At 34.7% G+C, this 23,514-nt stretch overlaps 2 protein-coding genes across 2 annotated transcripts in view; one reads left to right on the top strand and one right to left on the bottom strand.

Annotated features, from left to right (window-relative positions):
- Positions 1-23,514, bottom strand: part of kug (FAT atypical cadherin kugelei) — a 299,204-nt gene that overhangs the window by 179,360 nt on the left and 96,330 nt on the right. The gene's annotated exons all lie outside the window — the stretch shown is intronic.
- On the top strand, positions 8,299-9,271 carry LOC149030787 (uncharacterized). The gene is made up of 2 exons (XM_089177588.1): positions 8,299-8,788; positions 9,144-9,271. Exon 1 carries the CDS (start codon positions 8,477-8,479, stop codon positions 8,780-8,782), a length of 306 nt encoding a protein of 101 aa, XP_089033714.1. The 5' UTR covers positions 8,299-8,476; the 3' UTR covers positions 8,783-8,788; positions 9,144-9,271.

The following is a 23,514-nucleotide window of genomic DNA, read 5'->3' on the forward strand; positions in this document are numbered from 1 at the left end:
AGTAAAATGGGTTAAAACTGAATCTATTGTTCGATTGGAACGATAGATACTAATTCCAGGATTTCGTTTTACGGATTGACGAGCGCGTTCAGACAGAGTGACAGAATGGATTGGCGCTTATGCGTGTATGTATGCATGTATGTATGGATGGATGTATATACATAGGTATGTATGTCGCTTAACCGTGATTTCTCACGAATCTGATCGGCCCTGCCGTTCGGACCAAACGTGACGGTTCCTCTCTGTCACAGAACTTCGATAACGTAGGCCTCGTCACGAAACACGAATTCGACAGCGATTCCGCGATTCTGCCTATCTTTTGATCCTGCCGAATCACCCTCACTTTCCATCTTCCTCTCCGCCTCTCTTTTTTTCTCTTTTTCGTTCGTTCTTTAATCCTGTTCACTGTGTCTCTTGCATAGATGTTCTCACGCTTTGCTTCAAACGGATCAACGAATCGTCCGGTACGTGGAATTTGTATCGATACTTTATTGTCAAGAAATTTGAATTAATTGTAAATGAAATATTTTCTTCAATTATTTATTAACCATTTGAGTCAAAATTATCTTTAAAAAATAATAATTAAAAAAGAATTTCATTGTTTGTTGATAAAATTATCTGTTATTTATAACATATCTAATTGTAAGTTAAAATATATATATACACGAATAGAAATTATTCTAATAAAACGAGAACAAAGGATAAAGAATTTCATAATTTCATCGAGAAGGCAAGAAGGCGTCGGCAGTTTAGCAGAAGTAGGTACAAGCTTCTCAACGATAAGACTTTCTCGATTTCCCTTCTCGCTTTACCAAGGGACGACGTAAACCTTTCCAATTACACGCTCGTGGTGATTCAAAAGCAACGCAATAAAAAGCATTTAAACGGCGATGAATTTTCCTTGCATCCTGATATTTCCCCTGCCGCCATAATTTCATCTGTAATAACGTGCTTGGTAAACGAGGCTCAGGTACGGCCAGGTAAAAGGAAGACGAAGAATTGCAAGCGCCAGCTTGGCGCCTTCCACATTCATGCTAACTAAAGTTCGATGATCGAAGAATAGAAGTTATTTAAAATCTTATAACGAAGCTGCAGTTATTAAGGCTTATTTGTGATATATATATATAGAATATTATAAATATATATAATATATAGAAATAGTAAAACTTTTATTTCAATGTGTTTGATTTTGAAAATCGTTTTATTACATTTCCAATGTTATATATTTGTCAAAATCAAAGGAAATAAATAAACAAAAAGATTTCATAAAAGGCGAATAAAGCGAAAATTCTTTTATAAATTTCTCGAGATGGAGAGAAGTAGTAGGAGGAGAAGGAAAAGGTTAAGGTTTTGAAAAATCATTTCGTCTTTGAATTTTTCGCGAAACACTGGTAAAGAGTGAGGAAAGTATGAGAAATAACGGAGTAAGGTAAGAAGAAGAGATGAGAGAAAGAAGAAAATAAAAAGAAAGAAGCTAAGGAACGTAAAGTGGAGAGAAATCTTTGAAGATTCGGCAATAATGTCGTAGGAAAATCAACGACAACGGTTCTTCTCCTTCTCTATCCTTTCCCTTTAGTCTCTTGCTATCGCTCTTTCGTGCCGATGAGTTCAGAAAAGCTTTGAGCATTTTCCATGAGCAAAAAGAACAAGAGAAAAGAAGAATAAGAGGGGTATAGAAGGAAAAGAAAGAAAAGAGGGTTGGGGGAATGGAGAGGGTGGATGGGAGAGTAACGGAAGCCCCGAAGGCAAGCTCGGCAGTACCGGAGGTCGCAACAATGCACAGCGTAGGAACTCTTTTTGCCGGTTAAATTGAGTGTGAATTGCGACGCCGCGTAGGTAGAGAAGCAGAGGAGGACTATAGAGGGTAGGCAGCAGGAGGAGACTAGAACGCAGGAAAACGACAGAGAAAGAAATAAAGGCAAGGAACAAGCGGCCGGTAGGTAGGTAGGTAGGTAGGTAGGTAGGTAGGTAGGTAAGTATGTATGTATGAATGTATGAACATATACATGTAAGTAGATGTGTATGCATGTATGTCTGTAGGTACCTCGAATATTGTTCCGCCCCCTCCCAGTCAATTCTGTTCACCTTTCTTTTTCTCTACATTCGTGAAACGTTTCATTTTCAGATAGTAATCTAGAAAAAAAAAAAAAAAAGAAAAATTGCTCTATGTAATTTTTCTCTACAACCATTCGATTCGTTCGATCTAGACGATTATGTGCTTAGAAATATTCTTTTTTTTTCTTACTCGGTCATAGATGAACAAGTTGTATAGGGATAGTGAAAAGAACAAAATAAAGGGAAGGTTAAAAAAATGTTTTAATTTTTCATTCCGACCGCGTGTTCCGTTATATTTTGGTTCACTTCGACCGCATTTTGAGATTATACGGTCGAACGGACAACCACGAAATTCTGTAGCTTGTTGCACTATATACCTCGTTCGAACGATGTTGAAACAATATCAGAGTTTCGAGTGAGGGGATAGAACGGTGGAAATCCGCCAATATATCCACGAAAGGATTATATGGTGGATGGGAAAATGTTTGGTGTGAGTTTGTGCAAGAGATAAAAAATAATATCGCTTGAAGTAAAGTTTGTAGACGGGAATGATATAGATTTCGATTATTTTTTAACGGTTAACAAAATATGTCGATATTTCACAATTATCTTATCGTGTAATTAATTTCATATAATAATTCTTTTAAAATTTAAAAAGAAAAAACTACTTTACTTACACTAACGAACATAAACGTTCTCAAAATAACAACATTTACCAAGAGTAATATTTAACGATACCATTACAAAACTTCTGTAGAGAGTCCTGTAACGATACGAGTGTTCAACCGCAAACCGCCTTTGACCTCCCCCAGAACTAGACGGTACTGTCACCACAGACGAAACCACCGACGCTTATCACCGTCGTGACAGTTATGCGGAAATGCTTCTCTTGGAAATTAGATCGTGAAAACGTCGTTTTGTGGGTAATGGAAGAAAGCTTGTGCTAGAGAGAGAGAGAGAGAGAGAGAGAACTAGAACTAGAGCTAAAGCTAGAGTTTGAGCTAAAATTTGAGTTAATGCTAGAGCTAATATTAGAGCTAGAACTGAAAATAGAGATAGAGAACTCGGAAATAGATAGAGAGAAATTTTGTCTCTTGCAAATGAGACCATACTAAGACCGCAATTATTTCAATACCTTACCTTTTATACAAACTGGTGGTTAGTTCAGTCAACCAAAAATTTGTTCATCGGTTATCTCTATATTTCATTAATTATTGCACGTTCTCCGCAATATAGTAATGTTCTTTTGAAAATGAAACATTCCTAGAGAACTATGTTCTATAAAAATAAGAAAATGCAGTATAGAACGTAAAAACTGATTAAAGATAAGAATAGGTTCCGTGGTGAACGTGGAAGAATGTCGAACGCGAGAACGCACATTGGGTCGCTTTACTTTTTCCTCTTTCCTATCCCGTTATTATCCGTAACCTTCTGGAAGAAAGCACTCGAGGAGGACATCAGAGACCCTTTATCAAAGCCTACCAACCCGTATCTATTGTCGGGATCGAGGTATCACGGCTTTTACGTTCGAGATATCGCTTTAAGGGCGATTCTACCAAGAAACATTAATATCTACTGACCGTTTGTAAAATAGGCACGACTCCGTCTCTTTCTGTTTCTATCTCTCTTTTTCATTCTCTATTTCTTATCTATCTTGGCAATTTAACGAAACCGTAGGCATCGTAAAGTTTGCGTGGGACGATCGTCTATTTCTCACGGCATTATCGGACCAATGGGCAAAATGTCCTTTCGTACTTTCTATTATTTACGTAAGCGCTAGATGCACCAATGCGATTTCAAGTTTTTCTTTATGGTTAGATTCGAAACGGAGGCGAGAGATGCATTCGAGTCGACGTATTTACATCCTCAGAACTACTCTTTTCGTCGATAAACGAACACGATCCTTAAGTGCATTGGAACGAAAGTGAATGTGCGAATGGAATCGATTTCGCCACTTTTCGATTGATTTCAATTCGAAAATTTATACTACATGTTACGTAGAATAAAAAGAGTAACAGAATATTTTTCTAATGAATATATATTTTTATATGAATGATGCATAGAATGCATAAATCTTTATGACACTTGCTGTAAAATATACAACCGATGTAGTTCTACTTTACACTTTGATAAAATATAAAAGAATGTTGATATGTTTTCTTGTTTTATTACAATATAAAAATGTCATCGTTAGTTTTAACACGTGTTTTTTCTTTTTTCTTTATATTTTTCTAAATTAACGAGTTCAATAAATTGAACAAATAATTTTCTTACTTGATAGATCGAACTATAATTGCTAAGAGTAACTATTGAAAAAGACTTTTCAAAATATACGAGGCTGTTACGACGTTGTAAAACATCTCGGCAACGATTTTCAACCTTAATCGTTTACTGTCTCCGCTCTAATGGATCGGATTTCGATCTTGTCTCGGCGCACTTTCCCGTGCCACCTCTTCCCCCACCCTCCCCATTTTTACTTTTTATCATGTAATAACGAAGTTTACCGCTGCGAAGAAACGACGGTAGAGAGCACTAAAAAATAAACAGGTAAGCGAATAGAAGAAAATAAGAGGAAAGAAAAAGAAAAGTAAAGAAAATAAAAGAAGAAGAACAAAAAAACATTGAAAATTAAGGAAAGAAAATGTAGAAAAAAATCTTCGAACTTTTCGCATTTCGTTTATCGTCTCCTTTTCCTCGTTGTCGCCATAATAGAAACACGAATTTCGTGGCATTATCGTTGTTTGCTTTCCAGAAGTAACATCGTTGCTTATTAGCCATATTCCAACGCGCAAAGTTTAACAACGATGAACGTAATGAACATTGAGACCTGTAGGTGGAAAGAAAAAAAAAAAGAGAAAAATAATGAATGAGACACGATAGGTTCGATTACTTGAAACGACATTTTCTAAGTGTTTTAAAGAACAAGATAAAAATGTTAAACAATGTATGTACTTGTCAGATCATACAAATCTATTTACCGATTATCTAACGATGACCACCATTTTTTAAATTGAAATGAAATGTTGATGATACACGATGCATTTTGTAAAAGAAATTTATGAACCATTAAGATGATAATCCTGACACACCCCTAACGAAAAATTAAAGTCTAGTATATTTCTATTATACAAACTTATTGTAAGAAACAACACGTTATTTTTATTTGATAGATATTTTTTCTTTGATCATAAAATACAAGAAAATAATAATAAAAAAAAAAAAAATGAAAAATAGAATGAGAAAAAAATCACGGATAATCCACGACATAACCTCGCTCCATTTCTGTATTTACGAGTATAGTTCAAGCACGGCTCGAATTCAACGTTGTTTTTTGATATTTACAGCGAGGTCGAGATCAAGCACCGCGATCGGCCCGAATAAAAAGCAAAGAAAGAGAGAAACGTGGAACGATAACCCGGGCCACGCGCGGCCACCTTGCGCATTTCCGTATTTCCTTTAACACGAACGAGACCTATCTTGGCTCGTAAAGTTAGCATATACGATACGCGCTGGAGAGCATGACCTTTGAACCCAAGCACGAAAGTATCGCACCAAATAACAGAAAATACCGATATATCCTTTCACTTCTCCTTTTTATCGATCACATACCAATAAAATAAACTATTACATTTTTTTTTTTTCAAATTATTTCGTTTTACGTGAAAATAATTTTGTCTGTTTGTCTTCTTTTTTTCAGATTTCACATTACCACCAAAAATTTGCTTTTTTTCTTGTATCTCTTTCGTTTTAAGGGGACCTTCTACTCTGCAATTTAAAAAAATTTTTTTTTTTTACATTTTTCGAATGTATATATATGTAGAAATATTGTGTTAAAATTTCAAAAAGATCCGATGTCTCTAACTACATTTTTGGTGCCTGAACGTAACTACCTCGGACCGCTTTCCTGAGCGTTCGGCGCGCACGGACGACTCTTATCTTGTTCAATCCCTTTCTCTTTCATTGTTTATTCAAGCAGTTTTTTTTATTGTAATCTGTATAATCCTTCGTATTGTCAGGTATATTTTTCGGGGGATCAGACATAGAGAAATATATAACTGTCTGAAGATGATGATATATAGATTATTAAATTATGATGATGTTAATGGGCAAATAATTTGAATAAAACGTGGCCCATTGCTGGGCCCATTAATCGGCCAATGATCAACTACCATTAATGGGCCGATAATAACTGCCGGTAATGGGCCGATACTAAATTTTAGTAATGGGCCGATAATAAATTTTAGTAATGGGCCGATGATAAATTTTAGTAATGGGCCGATAATAAATGCCGGTAATGGGCCGATAATAAATGCCGGTAATGGGCCGATAATAAATTTTAGTAATGGGCCGATAATAAATTTTAGTAATGGGCCGATAATAAATGCCGGTAATGGGCCGATAATAAATTTTAGTAATGGGCCGATAATAAATGCCGGTAATGGGCCGATAATAAATGCCGGTAATGGGCCGATAATAAATTTTAGTAATGGGCCGATAATAAATGCCGGTAATGGGCCGATAATAAATTTTAGTAATGGGCCGATAATAAATATTAGTAATGGGCCGATAATAAATTTTAGTAATGGGCCGATAATAAATTTTAGTAATGGGCCGATAATAAATTTTAGTAATGGGCCGATAATATATTTTAGTAATGGGCCGATAATAAATTTCAGTAATGGGCCGATAATAAATGCCGGTAATGGGCCGATAATAAATGCCGGTAATGGGCCGATACTAAATGCCGGTAATGGGCCGATACTAAATGCCGGTAATGGGCCGATACTAAATGCCGGTAATGGGCCGATACTAAATGCCGGTAATGGGCCGATACTAAATGCCGGTAATGGGCCGATACTAAATGCCGGTAATGGGCCGATACTAAATGCCGGTAATGGGCCGATACTAAATGCCGGTAATGGGCCGATAATAAATGCCGGTAATGGGCCGATAATAAATGCCGGTAATGGGCCGTTAATAAATTTTAGTAATGGGCCGATAATAAATTTTAGTAATGGGCCGATAATAAATTTTAGTAATGGGCCGATAATAAATTTTAGTAATGGGCCGATAATAAATTTTAGTAATGGGCCGATAATAAATTTTAGTAATGGGCCGATAATAAATTTTAGTAATGGGCCGATAATAAATTTTAGTAATGGGCCGATAATAAATTTTAGTAATGGGCCGATAATAAATTTTAGTAATGGGCCGATAATAAATGCCGGTAATGGGCCGATAATAAATGCCGGTAATGGGCCGATAATAAATGCCAGTAATGGGCCGATAATAAATTTTAGTAATGGGCCGATAATAAATTTTAGTAATGGGCCGATAATAAATTTTAGTAATGGGCCGATAATAAATTTTAGTAATGGGCCGATAATAAATTTTAGTAATGGGCCGATAATAAATTTTAGTAATGGGCCGATAATAAATTTTAGTAATGGGCCGATAATAAATTTTAGTAATGGGCCGATAATAGATTTTAGTAATGGGCCGATAATAAATTTTAGTAATGGGCCGATAATAAATTTTAGTAATGGGCCGATGATAAATTTTAGTAATGGGCCGATAATAAATGCCGGTAATGGGCCGATAATAAATGCCGGTAATGGGCCGATAATAAATTTTAGTAATGGGCCGATAATAAATTTTAGTAATGGGCCGATAATAAATTTTAGTAATGGGCCGATAATAAATGCCATTAATGGGCCGATAATCCTTTGCCCGGCGATTGGCCATCCAAGGTCCTGTTTTCAAACTTAGTAAGGGGAATTATTAATATCCCTCGACTTGAACAAAAAAAAATAAATAAATAAAAGAATAACTCCACCCCAACTTTTCACCTTTACCAACCCCTACCCCAACTTCTTCTTCATATTCTTCTTCTTCCTCTTTCTTTTCCGCGTTGTGTTTACACTTCCCTTATTATTTTCATTTCAATTCTCATTCTAATATCTTCGACAAGGAAACATTTTTATTTCATAAAAAGAAAAAGAAATGCGAAATGTTTAATTGATCATTGAAGTTGAATTTTATAAAATAACAGATTCCCATGTTCTCAACCCTTTTCAAAGTTTGTTTGCATTTTAATTTATTTTCATTTCAACTTGTTCGTACACTTTCGACGGAGACTGTATCTTTCCTTACAAATAGAAAGGGATCATAATATCTCACGATTCATAAAAAAAAAAGAAAAGATAATAATAATTACCATACGTGTTCTATCGACTTGTGTAAGTACCTCAAAACTAAGGCACTGAAGCAAAAATACAAGCATCCTCCGGCACTTTCTAAAGATGTACAGAAAGTGCTAAAGCCTATTTATGAGGATCTGACTAAGACAGAACTGCTGGAAAGATGTTTAGGTGGACATACGCAGAATAATAATGAAAGCTTTAATAACTGCGTATGGAACATGGCACCTAAACACCTGTTTAACGGCAAAAAAGTTGTTGAAATTGCGTGCAAAGTTTCAGCATGTATCTTTAACGAAGGATTTCAAACAGTGATGAAGATAATGGAAATGATGGGCATGAAACTTGGGCCAGGAGCGATCGACTTTGCTAAAAGACGCGACGACCGACGTATCGAATCTGCGAACCGTCGAAGCTCTGAGTGCTCAAAAGATGCCAGATCAAAGTGGAAGAAGGCAAGACTGGAAGAAATTGAAGAATATGAACAAGAAGAAGGTCTATTGTACGGTCCAGGCATCGCAGATTAAGTTTAGGTAAGAATTTTTAACGATTTTGAGTAGAAAAAAAAAACTTTAAACGCGTTTATCTCGAAACTATGTTTTGAAATACTAGCTCCATCGTATCTCACGAACCAGTAAACCGATTCTTATAAAATTTAATCCACATATTCTACACATGAGCTGTAACAAAGTGACGGAGAGTTTTTTCTTATATTTTAATTTTTACTATTTATTTTTAGTCAAAAACAATAAAAAAAAAGGTCAAATTTACGTTTTTTTTGTAATTTGTCCACCATTTTTTTATTTATTGATAAAATTTTTATATAAAACTGTCACTTTGTAGCTGAAGTCATACAGAATATAAAACCATTTTACTTTTATGTTTCAGGTAAGCCATTCTCAAGTTCTGATGGAGCTACCAAAGCACTAAAGTTTTAAGGTGTTTTTTTATACTACTGTTTTTGCAATAAAAAATTAATTAAAATGAAAAAATAAAAATTCATTTATATAGTTTAAGACTCAATTTAACAAACCCAACAACTTTTAGATCGATATCTTTTATAGTTTTCTTGGAAAAAATTCGCGAAAATAGCCTTTGTTTTAGGTGCTCAGAGTAGAAGGTCCCCTTAATTTAACATGTTGTTATTAATAAAATTAACCTGCTAGTCTTTTTCAGGGATTAACATTGAAATTTGGTTTAAAAGATGAGCATAGAAACGAAGTATCATTTTAAATGCTTATTGTTAGCATTTCCATAACTACCGAAACTGTCGCTTCATAGTGCTTGAGAAGAGAGAAACCACCCGCATTCGGACGTCATCCTTGACAAATGGCTGCCGGCGATTAAATCAATCCAAGAGATTTACCTTTGACCACTGACGCATCGTGTCGCATGCTTGGCTATTTATGTGAGTCCACGTAATCGCGATCGTAACTCAGTACCCCTAAATATCTCTGCCACTTCATCGACCAACTTTCCATTTTTTTTGTTCTTTTTCTTTCTTTTCTCTTTCTGATTATTTAACCTTTCTCACAATTTCATCGAAAAATTTCAATAAAATTTTTAATCATCGAAAAGCATTAAAACTTTTATCTGAAACCTATAACCTGCAATTAAACTCACAAGTGGAATATCGAATATTCCATCAAAATATCTGTCCAATCGAAAAAGAAAAAAAAAAGAGATAAATTCATGAACTTAACAAGAGTTAATAATTTGAAAAAAAAAAAAAAAAAACCAAAAGTCCTGTTACAAAAAAAGATCCCGTTATTGATACATGTAACATTCTGCATATAATAGATCATGATGACCGAATTTTGTAATAGGATATTCGATTTCAATCGAAAGCTACTTTTGTCGAATTTATCAATGTCATAGAAAAAGCAATCATCGTAAAACTGATAATATGATTCTATTGAGGAACAAATAAATTTTGGTATAATCAAATTGGAGCACATTCTAATGACCTATCTAATTTTACACATTTTTCGAGTATACCTAAATAAAAAAAGAAAACATATTCTCTTTGAAAACTCAAAGCTTTGACTCGAGAGGTTTAAAAGAGGAACGCTAGCTTTACAATCTCGAGCTAGTCCCTTTATTCTAGGGAATGAATTCACGGAAGCGGACGATAGATTTATTTTTTCCCGTGGGTTTCCTCGTACTACTAACAGATCTCCCAGCTACGATGGACGAAGCTGGAACACGCCCAGAGATTAGGGAAACTACGTACTTCAACGAAACACGCGATTCTAGATTAACATCGCGAAGCTCGAATGATCGTTGTTGTAGATAATAAAACGAGCGAAGATTTACCCTTAAGATTATCTGAAATTTTCTTCCTTTTCTTCCCTTTTTATTATTATACCTGAATATATAGGCCTAGTTTTTGTTTGTTGCGCGTAAACTCTTCCAACGTCGTTTGAAAAAGAAATGTTCTATTTTTAATTTAGCAACGAATAATCACGAGACATGAATAAACCTTGTAATTAATATTTATTTCTTAGATAAGAACTTTCTCAAATGATTAAAAATTTTTAATATCACTTGAAAGATCTGACGAAAGAAATCGTATAGATTCCCCATCAAGATATTTAACAGTTTATTCAGTATTAAAGTTTAATAAATCTTGCGATATGCGACTTGACGGATGTATAACGGGATTACGAAGTTTAGGAAGACCAGCACGAAGACGATTTAGAGGAGAACCTCGTCTTTCCACCCCAATGAATTCGTGTTAAGACGACCCACGAAAGGCTTCCCGTGACACTTTCTAACCTATACCTTTTACCAACTATAAATGCGTGTGGCTTTAAACTCTATATCTAACGGTTTAACATGCGTTAAATCGATGCTACTCTATATATATATAATACCCGTTTGTAATCCCATCTATCGATAGGTTTCATTATGTGATGCATCTATGTTATATCTATACATAAATATAAATTTTTTATCGTTAACCAACATTAATTTTATCTTTTCGATCACACTAGCAATATTTTATGATGATTGCTATATTCTCCTAATTTTTGTCGATAATCTAGCTATTGGCCGACGAGGTTGCAAATTGCAAACATTAACTTGAAATTTTATCGCGAGTAAAGCCGGTCGTCGACGTTGTAACGATATTACATCGAGAATGTAACGATAACGTAGCTCAACGTTTTTTTTTTTTTTCGTTCTCTGGATCCTACCACAAGGTTTTTTTGACGTTAAAGAACGTCTGTCATAGAAACTATCGTATAAGACAATTTCTGGTTTTTAAAGACTAACGGAATAGGGTAATTCGAAAATTTTGCTATGAACTATTTAAAATAAGATTCAAGAGCTTCCACTTATATTCCAATCTATGGACTCATATTTTGAAAAAGTGGTGCGTCGTTAGCATCTCAATTGCGTTTATAAAATCATGCAAAATGAGCATGCACTCCCTTGCCACTTATCTTTACATTCTTGAATATTCATCTCTCCCAACGTGCCAATACAAAGTGTGCTGCTGGATAGAAAAGTACCATTCTCTTTTTTTTTTTTTGATAATAAAAACTAAAAGAAAAGGCAGTAAGAGAGCCAGTAGATAAGCATGGTGATAGAATTTTAATTGAATTTTACTATAAATATATTTCGAAGAATATGAAAAAAAAGAAAAAAAAATCATCTGATGCGTGAACTATTTTTAATCTTTTCATTTATTTTTTACTTTTCCATTAATTTAGCTTACCATTTGATCTTCTTTCTTCTTCCTGGTCAATTTACAGAAAAAAGTCGTCGTAAGCGTAAAGAAGCTTAATAACAAGTAGGGTAACTGAAAGAACGTGACTCACACGTGCCTATTTTGGTCGAGTCGTATCGAGAAACGGCGATTTAAAACGACAGTACCATCACCGACAAGTTTCTTCACATATTTGGTATTCTCTCTCCAATGTGTATCCTAAGTACGTGAATCTGTCTCATTAAGTGAACTCAACTAGACTATTATATAATTGGCCACTGCAACACGAATCGAGACCACCATCATGATCGAAATTTATTCTTTAACATTTTGTATCAAGCAGAAGGTTAAATATACAAGTACATATATATAAGGTGACCGAAAAACCTTTCCATTCGGTAAATATCCTTATACATTTTGTTCTTTACTTTTAAAATGTCACACAAATTTACTTTAAAATGTAACAAATATATCTGATGGATTATTACCTTTCCATTTATACAAGACAATCTTAAATAAAATCAAAAATCTATTTGTCGGTAATCTCAAATAAAGTCGTCTAGAATATCTACGCATTGACAAAAAAAAAAAAAAAAAAAAAAAAATAAAGAAAGAAAAAAAAAGACAGCAAGTCCCTGGAGGAAGGCATGCAGGAAAAAGCTAAAATTTACAGAGATCCCAAATGGGGAAGCTTTAATTACTTCTACGTGCATGCACGCGCTCGACGATGTGACTTCGTCGACTAGATACATTTCGGTTACCGGAACGAGCTTTCGGTAGTGAAACTGTTCTAGGTATATTCAATTCGAGAGATTCGTTCTCTTCCGTAGAGCGATACGAGGCCGCGTAGTAATTTGCACGCAAATGGATGCGTATTTCGTCCTTCGAAGTTGCACAGGAGGCGTATCATTTCGTTTCAATGTGTACCTTCGATATAAACAAAAATAGATAAATAGATAGATGCATATATAAATTTGTTTTTTATCTTCTACTATTTTTAATCAACAAAATTTTATTTCAAATTTAAATTTATATTCAAATCAGAAAGGTCATGATAAAGTAACAAAAACGAAAGAGTAACTCAACACATTTATCTGTTTTTTTTTTTTTTTCGGTAAAACCGTTCTCTTGAAAGTTTCTCGAATTTAATCTATATCAATTAACACTCTCACATGGTTAAAACCAATCCCAAAATTTTGTCTCGTTGAAAAAAAAAAAAATATCATCATTCGCATTTGACATTTTACATGTTTCGTATAAATGATATTTTTGTTGACAAAAATATAAACGAGCGTGTTGAGTATTTTAACCTGCGTTTATTTTTTTTTTGTTTTGTTTTCAAAGTACTTTTCTAATTAACTCTAATTAACTAAAGTTTATTATATTTATTTACCTTAGAGGTAACTTTTATAACCTTAATTCTGAATAAAATTATATACATACTGTTCGCAAACATAAAATATTTGAAAACCAAGAAAAGATGAGATCAGTAACTTAATAGATTGGATCACAACAATACTGTAAAAAAAAAAATTAAAAAAAAAAGAGAGAAAACTCATGGCAAAATTCTGCTTTCAAAATAGAGTCGTGAGTAGAGGGGAAAATGAATACGTGCTCGACGAACCCAATCGAGACAAATACAGGTGCGTGCGTGCGTGCGTGCTTGTTAACGGAACGCCGGGATAAGCATCTACTTCAAGATACAATGAAACCTTCTCTTTCAAAATATAACCATACCCTTATTTCTTCTTACATATCTACACACATCGACAATCTTTTGTAAACGTAGCTTCTCGTCTTTCCGATTGGAACGTAAAAGTTCTATCGTTAAGAAATCGGGGACAACTGTCTACTTATTCTTAATAAATGTCGTTTATTCACAAGTCATACCGAACAATATTTAAAATGGTTTATCCCATAGACTCTAAAGTGTTTTTTATTTTTTTTTTTTTTTTAGAATTTTAAACGATTCCTTCCGGCACGTCAAACATTTTCAATTGAATAATAACGAAAGATGTTTGATATTCTTAACATATCCGTGACTTCGACCGGTGAGCCATGACAAGTTACTGTATATTTCTCGAATATATAATTGATATTATAAGAATAAAATAATATATCCATGCTAGATATTATCTATTGAATATCTAAAAGAAAGTAACAAAAATGTTTTTTTTTTTTAACATTTTTCCAGCATTATTAAATAAACCACGAGATTATTCAGTAGTATATAAGGTTTATATAATAGAACTGACTCTTCAAAATCTATATCAACATACGTAGAAAGTGAATCGTTTCCCGATTTCCCAAATGAATCGTTTCAATCTGACCATCGATCCGATTTCATTATTCTCCAAGGCTCACCAACTCTAGATCTTGTTCGCATTGTGTCTACTCACGAGTAGGTATTAGTAAATTCGTTCCGTTCTACGGAAATAACATCCCTCTTTCTCCCTACTTCCTTTCACCCAACATCGACTTTCCTATCTATTTATTATTACCACGTTATTTATCGTCACCGTTTTCCTTCCAATAAAAGGCCCCAGCATTGTGTGCCCCGGAGTGACGTGGTACGGCTAAGTTATTTATAATGATTGCCATCTTGCGATCGTGTGAGAGCGTATATGCTCGCGTCTTTCTTACATACACGTACACGCATACATACGCACAAATTCACAGACACTCTTTACTTCGACTCGAAGCAAACAGGCACCTGTTGGTTCTTTACGAAGTGAAATATAAATTTGATGGCGATAGCGGAGGAGCTCGAATGTGTAGGCTTCTCTCGTGGTGATCGTATAAGAAAGTTAAATTCTGCACTAACATAGGGTAAGAAGATGGTAGGACAAGCGAGAAAAGTGAGAAAAGGAAGAAGGATAGATACAGAAGAAAGGAAGGGAATATTACATTCCTGTGGTTCGAACCTAACTTACTCTTTGCGAAAACGCACCCATTATTCTTCGATTCCGCTGTTGGAAACGAAAGTAAAATTCGGTGCATGGAATGTAGTCGTCGGATGCCGACAAAGGAAACCAAATATATTCCACGTAAAAGTATTGAGAGAACGTATCTCGTGAAGCATGGGACCAACGATATTTTCCTCCTCCTTCTTTTTCCCTTCCTTCTTTCAATCATTCCCCTCTCGTCAGATTCCAACAATTTTGCATGTACATCCACACATTAACAAAAGTAGCAACACCTATTCTGTTAGTTGTGTACGCTCAATGCACATTTTGGCTTGCTAAGCTTTATAAACAAAATGATTAAATCGGATTTTCTACTATCGATTACATACGAATATAGAAAATTACAATAACGTATTGACAAATTTAATGTGAATTCGTTAAATGGTTTTACAAAGTAATACCTTTGGAAAATTTTACCCATTCGCAAATGATTCTATTTAACAAGGAGATTATTATTGCAAGTGCATATTATTTCCGTTATTAATTGAATTATTTGTTTTGCATTTCTTTTGTAATATTTATCTATTGGAAAAATAAAACTGTGAAAGATATCGTTTGCATTTCGAAACTCTATTGTGTAATAATCGTGTATCGTTAAAATGCTGGGGAAAGGGAGTCCAAATCGAAAAACTATTATATCATTAATAATTCAATTATTTCTTCTTCATTTATTCCAATGGACCGCCTGATACGAAAGTAAATGCATAAACTTTAATTACTTTCATTTGACAAACTACAAGATGATAATTACATAAGATAATAAAATCCAAAGATATCGAATTCTAACTCGTTTATTGGTTGATTCGTTTAACCTTACATTTTTAAAATAATTTTTACCGTTTCCATCAAGTTGGAATTATTTTCTACTTTTTTTTTTTTGATGATTTCAGCACATATTTTCTTTTTAAATAAAAAAAAAGCGCAAGCAAAAAAATATTGGCAATTCCAGCTAACAAAACGAATGATATTTTTGGTCGACGATTATTAATTCTCGATAAAGCGAATTTAATCGAAGTTCCCTAAATGTTCGTATCGATGGACGCGTCCCATTGCTTTCAATTTCTCTTCTATTCCCATTTATCCCAAATGTGACCAGGATGTAATAAAAACAAGAATCACGAACATTGAAAGTTTCTCTCTTTCTCGAAACGAGAGATGAACACTTTATTCTATCCCTTTCATCCTTGACACAACTAAACTTATTTACTTATCAAATGATTAACGAAGTGTAATAATTCTTCGATCGGAAATAAATGAAATATTTTCTTTGATAAGAAAAAATCAATGTAAAAAATTGCGAATTTAAAAAGAAAACAAACAGACAAAATAATAACTGTGAGTTTCTTCTCAGTGTTCTTTATCTTTCTCATTCGACATCTATCCATTTCACGATTTATCATTATATCTCGACAGATGACTCACGAAGTAATCCGACAAGATCTTGTCGTCGAGATAGGTAAGTTTATCTCAACGAGTGTCAAGTATCATCTGTCGTGCGAAAAACACGGGGTAGCTTCTACGTTGAAAGATGGCACTTCAAAGTTCAATCGTTCGATTCGAAGGTAATCCCAAATGGTATGAAAAGAATATTAGAAGAATTCACTTTATGTAATCTTTTTATAACAGAAGTCTGTCTTTGCTCTTACATTAGTCTCGTTTACACCCGACTGATGAAAGAAAGAAAGACATAAGTGAAAAAAGTAAAAAAAGTTACGAGTACACGTTGCATTTTATCGCGATGGCCTCGATAGTTTTCTTTCTGCACTGTTACAAAGTATATAAGCGGCAGCTTGTTATGTTAATCGCTTCTTTATCGACCGTCTTTTTTCGAAGCGTTCGCTGAGTGTCGAAAGTATCTGTGTTACAGACTGACTCCTCGTAAGTTTTGTTCCTTGGTTTGGAGAACTAAAAGAAGAAGAGAGAACAAACAGGTAGAGACCTGAGTGAGAATATTTATTACATATTCTCAGATCCAGATCCTTTGTAAGGGTATATGCAAGAAAGGCACTCTCTCAACACAAACCGAAAGACAAACATAAAAGAGAGATATATTTGGGGAAGCTATTGTGATACCGATTTTATGCGATAAAACATGCTAATATATATCCTTCAGAAAGGAAAAAGCTTTGGATGGAATTCGTGTGATAAATTTAATACGATACAAATAAATATCTTAGAATCGGATATAAGAACAAAGAATAGAAAGAATGTTGACCTGTTCTGGACAGTCACAGCATCGTTAAATATTTTATCCTTTCCATTCTGCCATCTTACTGTCTTCATCCAAGAAATTCATATCAATCTAATGTAAATAGAAGAAAAATTCATTTATTTTTCGTAGAATCTGCAAACGATAATTCGAGGAATTCGTTTAGCTTCGCATAGGAAAACTATGAAACCGACACGATTGCCGCATGTTTTACGACGAAATCCCACGCCACATTTGAATTTTGATGGGCCACAACCAGCCACGAGGAAGATCGATATCCTACCTCGAACTAACCAATTCTATCTCTTTATATGTCTCTCTCTCTCTCTATCTCTCTTTCTCTCTTTCTCTGTTCTTCGAACAGAAGGTCCCATTCTGGTGGTTTAGCATAAATTTCGGTAGGACGAGCTATGCGGACGTGATCGTGGAGAAATTCGTAAAGGATCGAGCACAGCCTTTGGATGATCCTTTGCTCGCTGAGAGATGGGGAAGAATGGTCGACTTCAGAGAGTGAACATCAGGAGAACGGCAGCAGTCTTCTTCGGCTCGTCGAGCATCGAACGAGTTGTTTTCGGGATACGATAAGACGTATGGTATACGTGTAGCACATGGATGACGGCAGCTGCCTCGTGCCTTGAATATTTACCGGTTTAAACTCCATGCACAATGCACGAATCGCACTCAATGGTTGGGGGTTTTGGTAACCCCGGAGAGCTGCCATTGAAGTTTGCGGGGAGTAAGGGGCTGGGTCCATATTTAATCAACATACGTTTACTATGCTCTTTCTCTTTTTTTCACGAGTACTGCATTTTACATTTAGACCATTCGCTAACTCCAATGCGTGTCAAAAGTTTAACCAAACAATAGTGTCTAGTGACATAACGATAGCTTCACTAAGGACAACAACGCTATTAAATGTAGTTCAATGGTGTTTGCCTTGTTTGTTCGGGAACATACACCATCGTTCTATCGGACTATAGAATATTTTTTTTATCCCAATTGCGAGAATACAACTGTAACAAAGGAAACTTTTAATCATAGATATTTAGTTTTTAACATTGAAAAATATATTCGATCGTTATTAACTGCGAAATGTGGAACGACTTTATTTTTTTCTACCTTTTTTTTTCTTTTCAATAGAATTAATGACGTTCGAAAATAAGTAATAACTTTCAGACAGAATTCATTAACTAGAAACAAGCGTAGGAATGGACTTGAGTCGTGATATTAGAATCCGAAGCTCAATTAAAGAAGAGGAAGAGTTCTACCTTTACTGCGAGTATTTCGTTTCCTCGAAAGGGAGGAAAAGAAAAGATAAAAACCAATTCTTTTACGGAAATGAGATCGGAGAAGAGAAAGAAAAAAAAAAAGAATAGCAGGGAATGGGCAATTGAGAATATTTATTCGATTATTCGTCGAATATGCGTTCTCACTTTGGTATCCATTGAAATCGTTATTAAATTCATTGCTAATTCACCAAGGAAAAGAAAGAGTAAGGGAGAAAGGTAATAAGAAGGGAAAAAGGAACAAAAAAAAAATGAGACTGAGGGCAAATAAAAAGAAAAAATATGAGATTCTTTCTTGTTGAAAAGTCGAAGTGAAGGAAGAAGGGCAGAAAAAGAGAGAAATATTTTAGTGATTTGGAAAATCTTTTAGAGTGCGACTCTAGAGACTTTCAACGTATTCACCTAGAGAAGGAGTACCAACTTCCTGAATGAATTACAATACAATAGTTAGTGTAATTACCGCAAGCCTCGAGGTTTATGGATATCCGCTTAATGGTCTTCCACAAAGTTTCCTTCGTCAATTTCTACGATTGATCGAAAGAAAGAGAAGAATCAAATTTCAAATGAAGAAACTTTAAAACGCTTACGACAATTAAATTTGTGAGATCATATTATTTTCTTCTTACAACACGTCCAATTAAAGATCAGCTTTCGCCAATTGTCATTTATTCGTAGAAATGAAACACTTTAGGTTCCTCGTAGCTTAATGAAGCTATTAAAATTCCACGTAATGGACTACTACCAGCAAAATATAAAAAACCGTAGGAAAAGTTAACTTGCTTAACAGGTCGGTTGAAGTTTACGCTCTCTACAAAATGTTTCCTATACCGGTATATTAGTCCTGCGCTTCTTTTTCACGTAGAAATTTTCATTTTCAGAACCCATGAATCTCATTATTGTTCCCCTGGTAAGAATGCTCTTTTTTCTTCACATTTTTCCAACGTGAAAGAAAATCTATGAAGTAAGTTTGAAAAGACGAACTCTCGAAATGCAAATCCATTATATTTTTCGTTCGATGCAAAGAGAATAAAGTCTAAAGGTGAAACAACGAATGTCTCTTTTCGAAAGTCATACATAGATACATTACGATATTATCGGCGATCTTGAAAGCGTTAAACCTTAATATATTTAACTACCACACCGTATCTTAACCATGCGTCGACTCACGGTCCACGAATCGTTATGTTTACTACGATAGAATCGATCGAAAGTAGTTTAATTAGAAACGTTCTTGAAGATATCATGAGATAAGCGGTAAAAGTGTAATTATTGCGGTACAGCTAGTCAACCGTCGAGACTTGGATTATAGTTCGCTATAATCGTACCGAGTTTTGGAATGTTCTTAATTAAATCGTCGTACGTACCATCGGTATTTCAACCATAGGAATTAGACAACTGATAAGCGACACGATCAACCAGTTAATACCGTTAAAAGAGAGAAGCATTAAATGAATTTCTATCGCGTCTAACAGAAGAAGAAAAATAATAGAAATAAGAATGATTCGATAAAAAATGGTTACAGCATCCGGTAGAATGTATAAGTATTATTTTTAAATAAAATAATGTTTTAAATTGATGTTTCTAAATGTGTTCGTTTTTCTCAAGAGTAACGATGATTGAATGACAATTTCCGGAAGAAGTTTCGATCTAAATTTAAATAGCGATAAATAATGGTTGTGTGCTTGATTTTCGCTTACCGATCTATTACGTTTGTTAATCTACAAATACGAGACAAGCGTATCGTTCGGGTATTTGGACCGTAGAACGCAAAGACGCGTTACAATTCTCTATTGCTATCGCTTGTGTTTGTATCGAGGCAAGGATACTCGAGATGGTTTTGCGCAAACGATCTAAAGGCTGTAGACCTCTCGTAACTGTTAGCTTACTCCTCCGCATCGCCGGTGTCTAGTGTGTCCACAAGGAAGAGCGTGGGCTATCGTATAGACACCATGCTCGAACGATCATATAAACGTATCCATTACTCGTCGTTTGCGTGTAAGCCATGTAGTTCTGGTAGAATAGAATACTCCTTGTAACCAAACCAAGACACTTCTACGAAGACTTTAATGTAAACGGAAGTATCGTTGATATTTGGGATTCAATTGATGAATAGATGAAAATTGAGAAGTGATTATTGATGTACCTTCGATTCTTACCTGGAACAGAAACAAAATAACAAGAAATATTAGTCACTGTTTTAACGTCAATTTATAATAAATTGATTTACTTCAATTTTTTTAATTTTTTCAATTTGTATTATTAAAGCATTTCGTTAATAATTAACTTTTTATGTTTCAAATCAATTTCCTTTGTAATTAGACTTAGCAGCACTAAAACGAAAACAATTTTTACGATCATTAAATAATAAATGATACAATATGACAATGTTTATTACTTTATCCATTGTCTATAATTTTTCTTTAGTGAAGTTAATCGATTTGACCAAATAAATGGTTCAATTAGAGACGAAATTTTTAATATCGGTCATATGAGTTATGTCTTTCAATTATTAACGTAAAAAAGGAAAGTAGACAAACGAGGATAAATAGTAATAGTAAAAAAATTAGACTGTTCGTTCTATTTAGTTTTAACGCAATCGTAGTTTTATCCTGGGGTACATAAAGATCATACTAAACTAACGTAAATCTCGAAGGCTCGTTTGCACGTTGTTATATTCTTGTTCCCCTTCGTCTCTCTCTCTCTCTCTCTCTCTCTCTTTTAAAAAGCTATCTTGACGCAGTAAATGTATGCGTATACGAGAAGGTAAATGGAGCGGTTTATTACATTGGTATTGTTCGTGGTCTGCACTGTGTGAGCACGTTACATGCGGTGTTTTGTATCGATCGCTGACGACAATGCTCCTCCATCTTTTCTCTCTCTTTCTCTCGTATCACTTTTTCTATCCGTCCTTCCTTCTCTTTCTCTATTCGTTTAGAAATAAGCTTAACCTCTTTTTTCTCTCCCCCCATTTCTTTGATTCGTTTCGTCTTGCTTTGCTATTCGTATTTACTCTAAATATTCGCCAAGGAAGAGCAAAAAAAAAAGTAAACGAGGACTTGCAATAATAGAAAGGAGAAAATAAATCTTTTACATTCACGGATGATCTATTTTACGCTAGGATTTCCGTTTGATTTATCGAAAAGAGTATGTGTGCGTGTGTGTGGCCTCCTCTCGACGCTTTCCTATCTCGTTGTTACCAATCGTGTGCTCGTTCGTTACACGTCGAGCCGATTATCGAACGACGATGAGAGAGCTTAACGAACAATGTGTACACATCGCTAATACGGATTCATCATTCCTGAAGCAGTTGAGGAGAATATACTCGAAGCGCAATCCTTACGGAATATTAGATTGAAAAGACCATCTTGTTTCAAAAGATGTCAAGATGATGTCCATGCATAAAGTGGATCATCAAATTTATCTTCTTAAAAGAGGACACGAGATTTTTTTTTTTGTTTTTTGCTAAAGGATTTTCATTCTCACGGATGATGGCAGAATAAGAGAGGCGTGGGTGATACGTCACAGAGAATTCCATCGACAGTGTGCGATGTGCGTGGATCGTGCAATGCATAACGCAATACCGCAAGGACGCATATTGTCGCACCGTGCCCATTGATCACCAAATGCTGTCACAGCCTATACATCCTACATGTAAGCTCAATACACGCACACACTCTCTCTTGCTCTATCTCTTATGATGTAAGTTGTAGGACAAGCAAGGATCACCTCATTGACGCGATATTCCTGTTTCTCCGATACGATAAATCCTTTTAGGAACGACAGATATTAGATTTATTATTCTGAGATTAATTCATCAATGTTAATGCTTATGTTACTATGGTCCTATCACTGAAGTTAAGTAACGTGGGTACGATTAATAAAATGGATAGATAATCCGGTCAGAAAAATAAAATCTTGTATGTTGTTGATTCCAGAGAGGCAACCCTCTTTGATAATATTGAATAGTTGTGAGAAGTGACTCTCGACCCATAGAATTAAATATAAAAAGATATAATACTTTTATTCGTAAGAATATAATATAGGTTATAACTATAATGGAAAATAAAAAAATTAATTAAAACTGAATAAACCATAAACAATATAGCAATTACAAATTTATAAATAACAAATTTGTTCTTTGTAATACACATTTCGTAGCATATATTCGCGAACGTATATTGAAGTCAAAACGCGGTAATTAATCGTCGCATCCTGTAAAGTGCAAACGCGTATACGTTTATGCGTACATATAACGTCCTCCAAAGGAAGCAAAATTGCAAGAGAAACGTTATCGGGAGTTTCATTTAACGCTGTAGCTCAACAAGCGCCTATCGATGTTTCTCTTCGAGTTTACCAATGAAAATCGACGAAGAGGAAGTCTCTCTCTCTCTCTCTCTTTTGCGGTTTGCTGAGAAAGCCGGGATTCGTGCGGGTTACATCAACTATGCTGAGCTTTTTTTTTCATGAAGGAAAATTGATAGTACCTTGGCAGATTAATAGAGACGCTGGTAAAAACCGTTCCTTCAGACGACTATGTATACACGCCGAAACTTTCAACGAACCCGTACGTAAATCCTTCCCCCACTGCACGATCTCGTCGTACGATCTACGATGACCGCAAAAAGGATCGTGTGGTTAAAGAAACAAAAAAAAAAATAAATAAATAAAATCTACCCGAAAAAAAGTATAAGATGAAAAAAAATTGGATGGAGTACCTTTGTGCTGTAAAAATATCAACGTTTCCGCAAAAATGAATCTTTTTAAATTACATTGAAATGGGTTGTCAATTTGTTCCTTCAATGGAAACAATTACATTCAAATGTTGATAAGAAAGATTGTTTTATATAATTATTTGTTATTCTTATTTATTTTTTTTTTTTTTTTTAACAAGCAAGCAACGTAATTATTTTTCGAAATCAGAAAAGACTCATTCAAGTTCGAGACGACAATTCATTTATTCACGATGACTGAGGAACGTGAAGCACAGGTATAGAGGTATATATCCACAATATACCGAACGATCGAATCGTCGCCAAAGAGCAGAGCAAATGCACAGAGAAGTGGATTCGTAAACTCGATGAATACG

Source organism: Polistes dominula, unplaced genomic scaffold (genome assembly GCF_049000335.1).
Source record: "Polistes dominula isolate Pdom_NZ unplaced genomic scaffold, Pdom_raw_medaka contig_24, whole genome shotgun sequence".
NCBI lineage: Eukaryota > Metazoa > Arthropoda > Insecta > Hymenoptera > Vespidae > Polistes > Polistes dominula.

Bases quoted from the DNA above. Each gene is read 5' to 3' on its own strand.
- LOC149030787 (XM_089177588.1), top strand. From the start codon at position 8,477: ATGGCACCTAAACACCTGTTTAACGGCAAAAAAGTTGTTGAAATTGCG.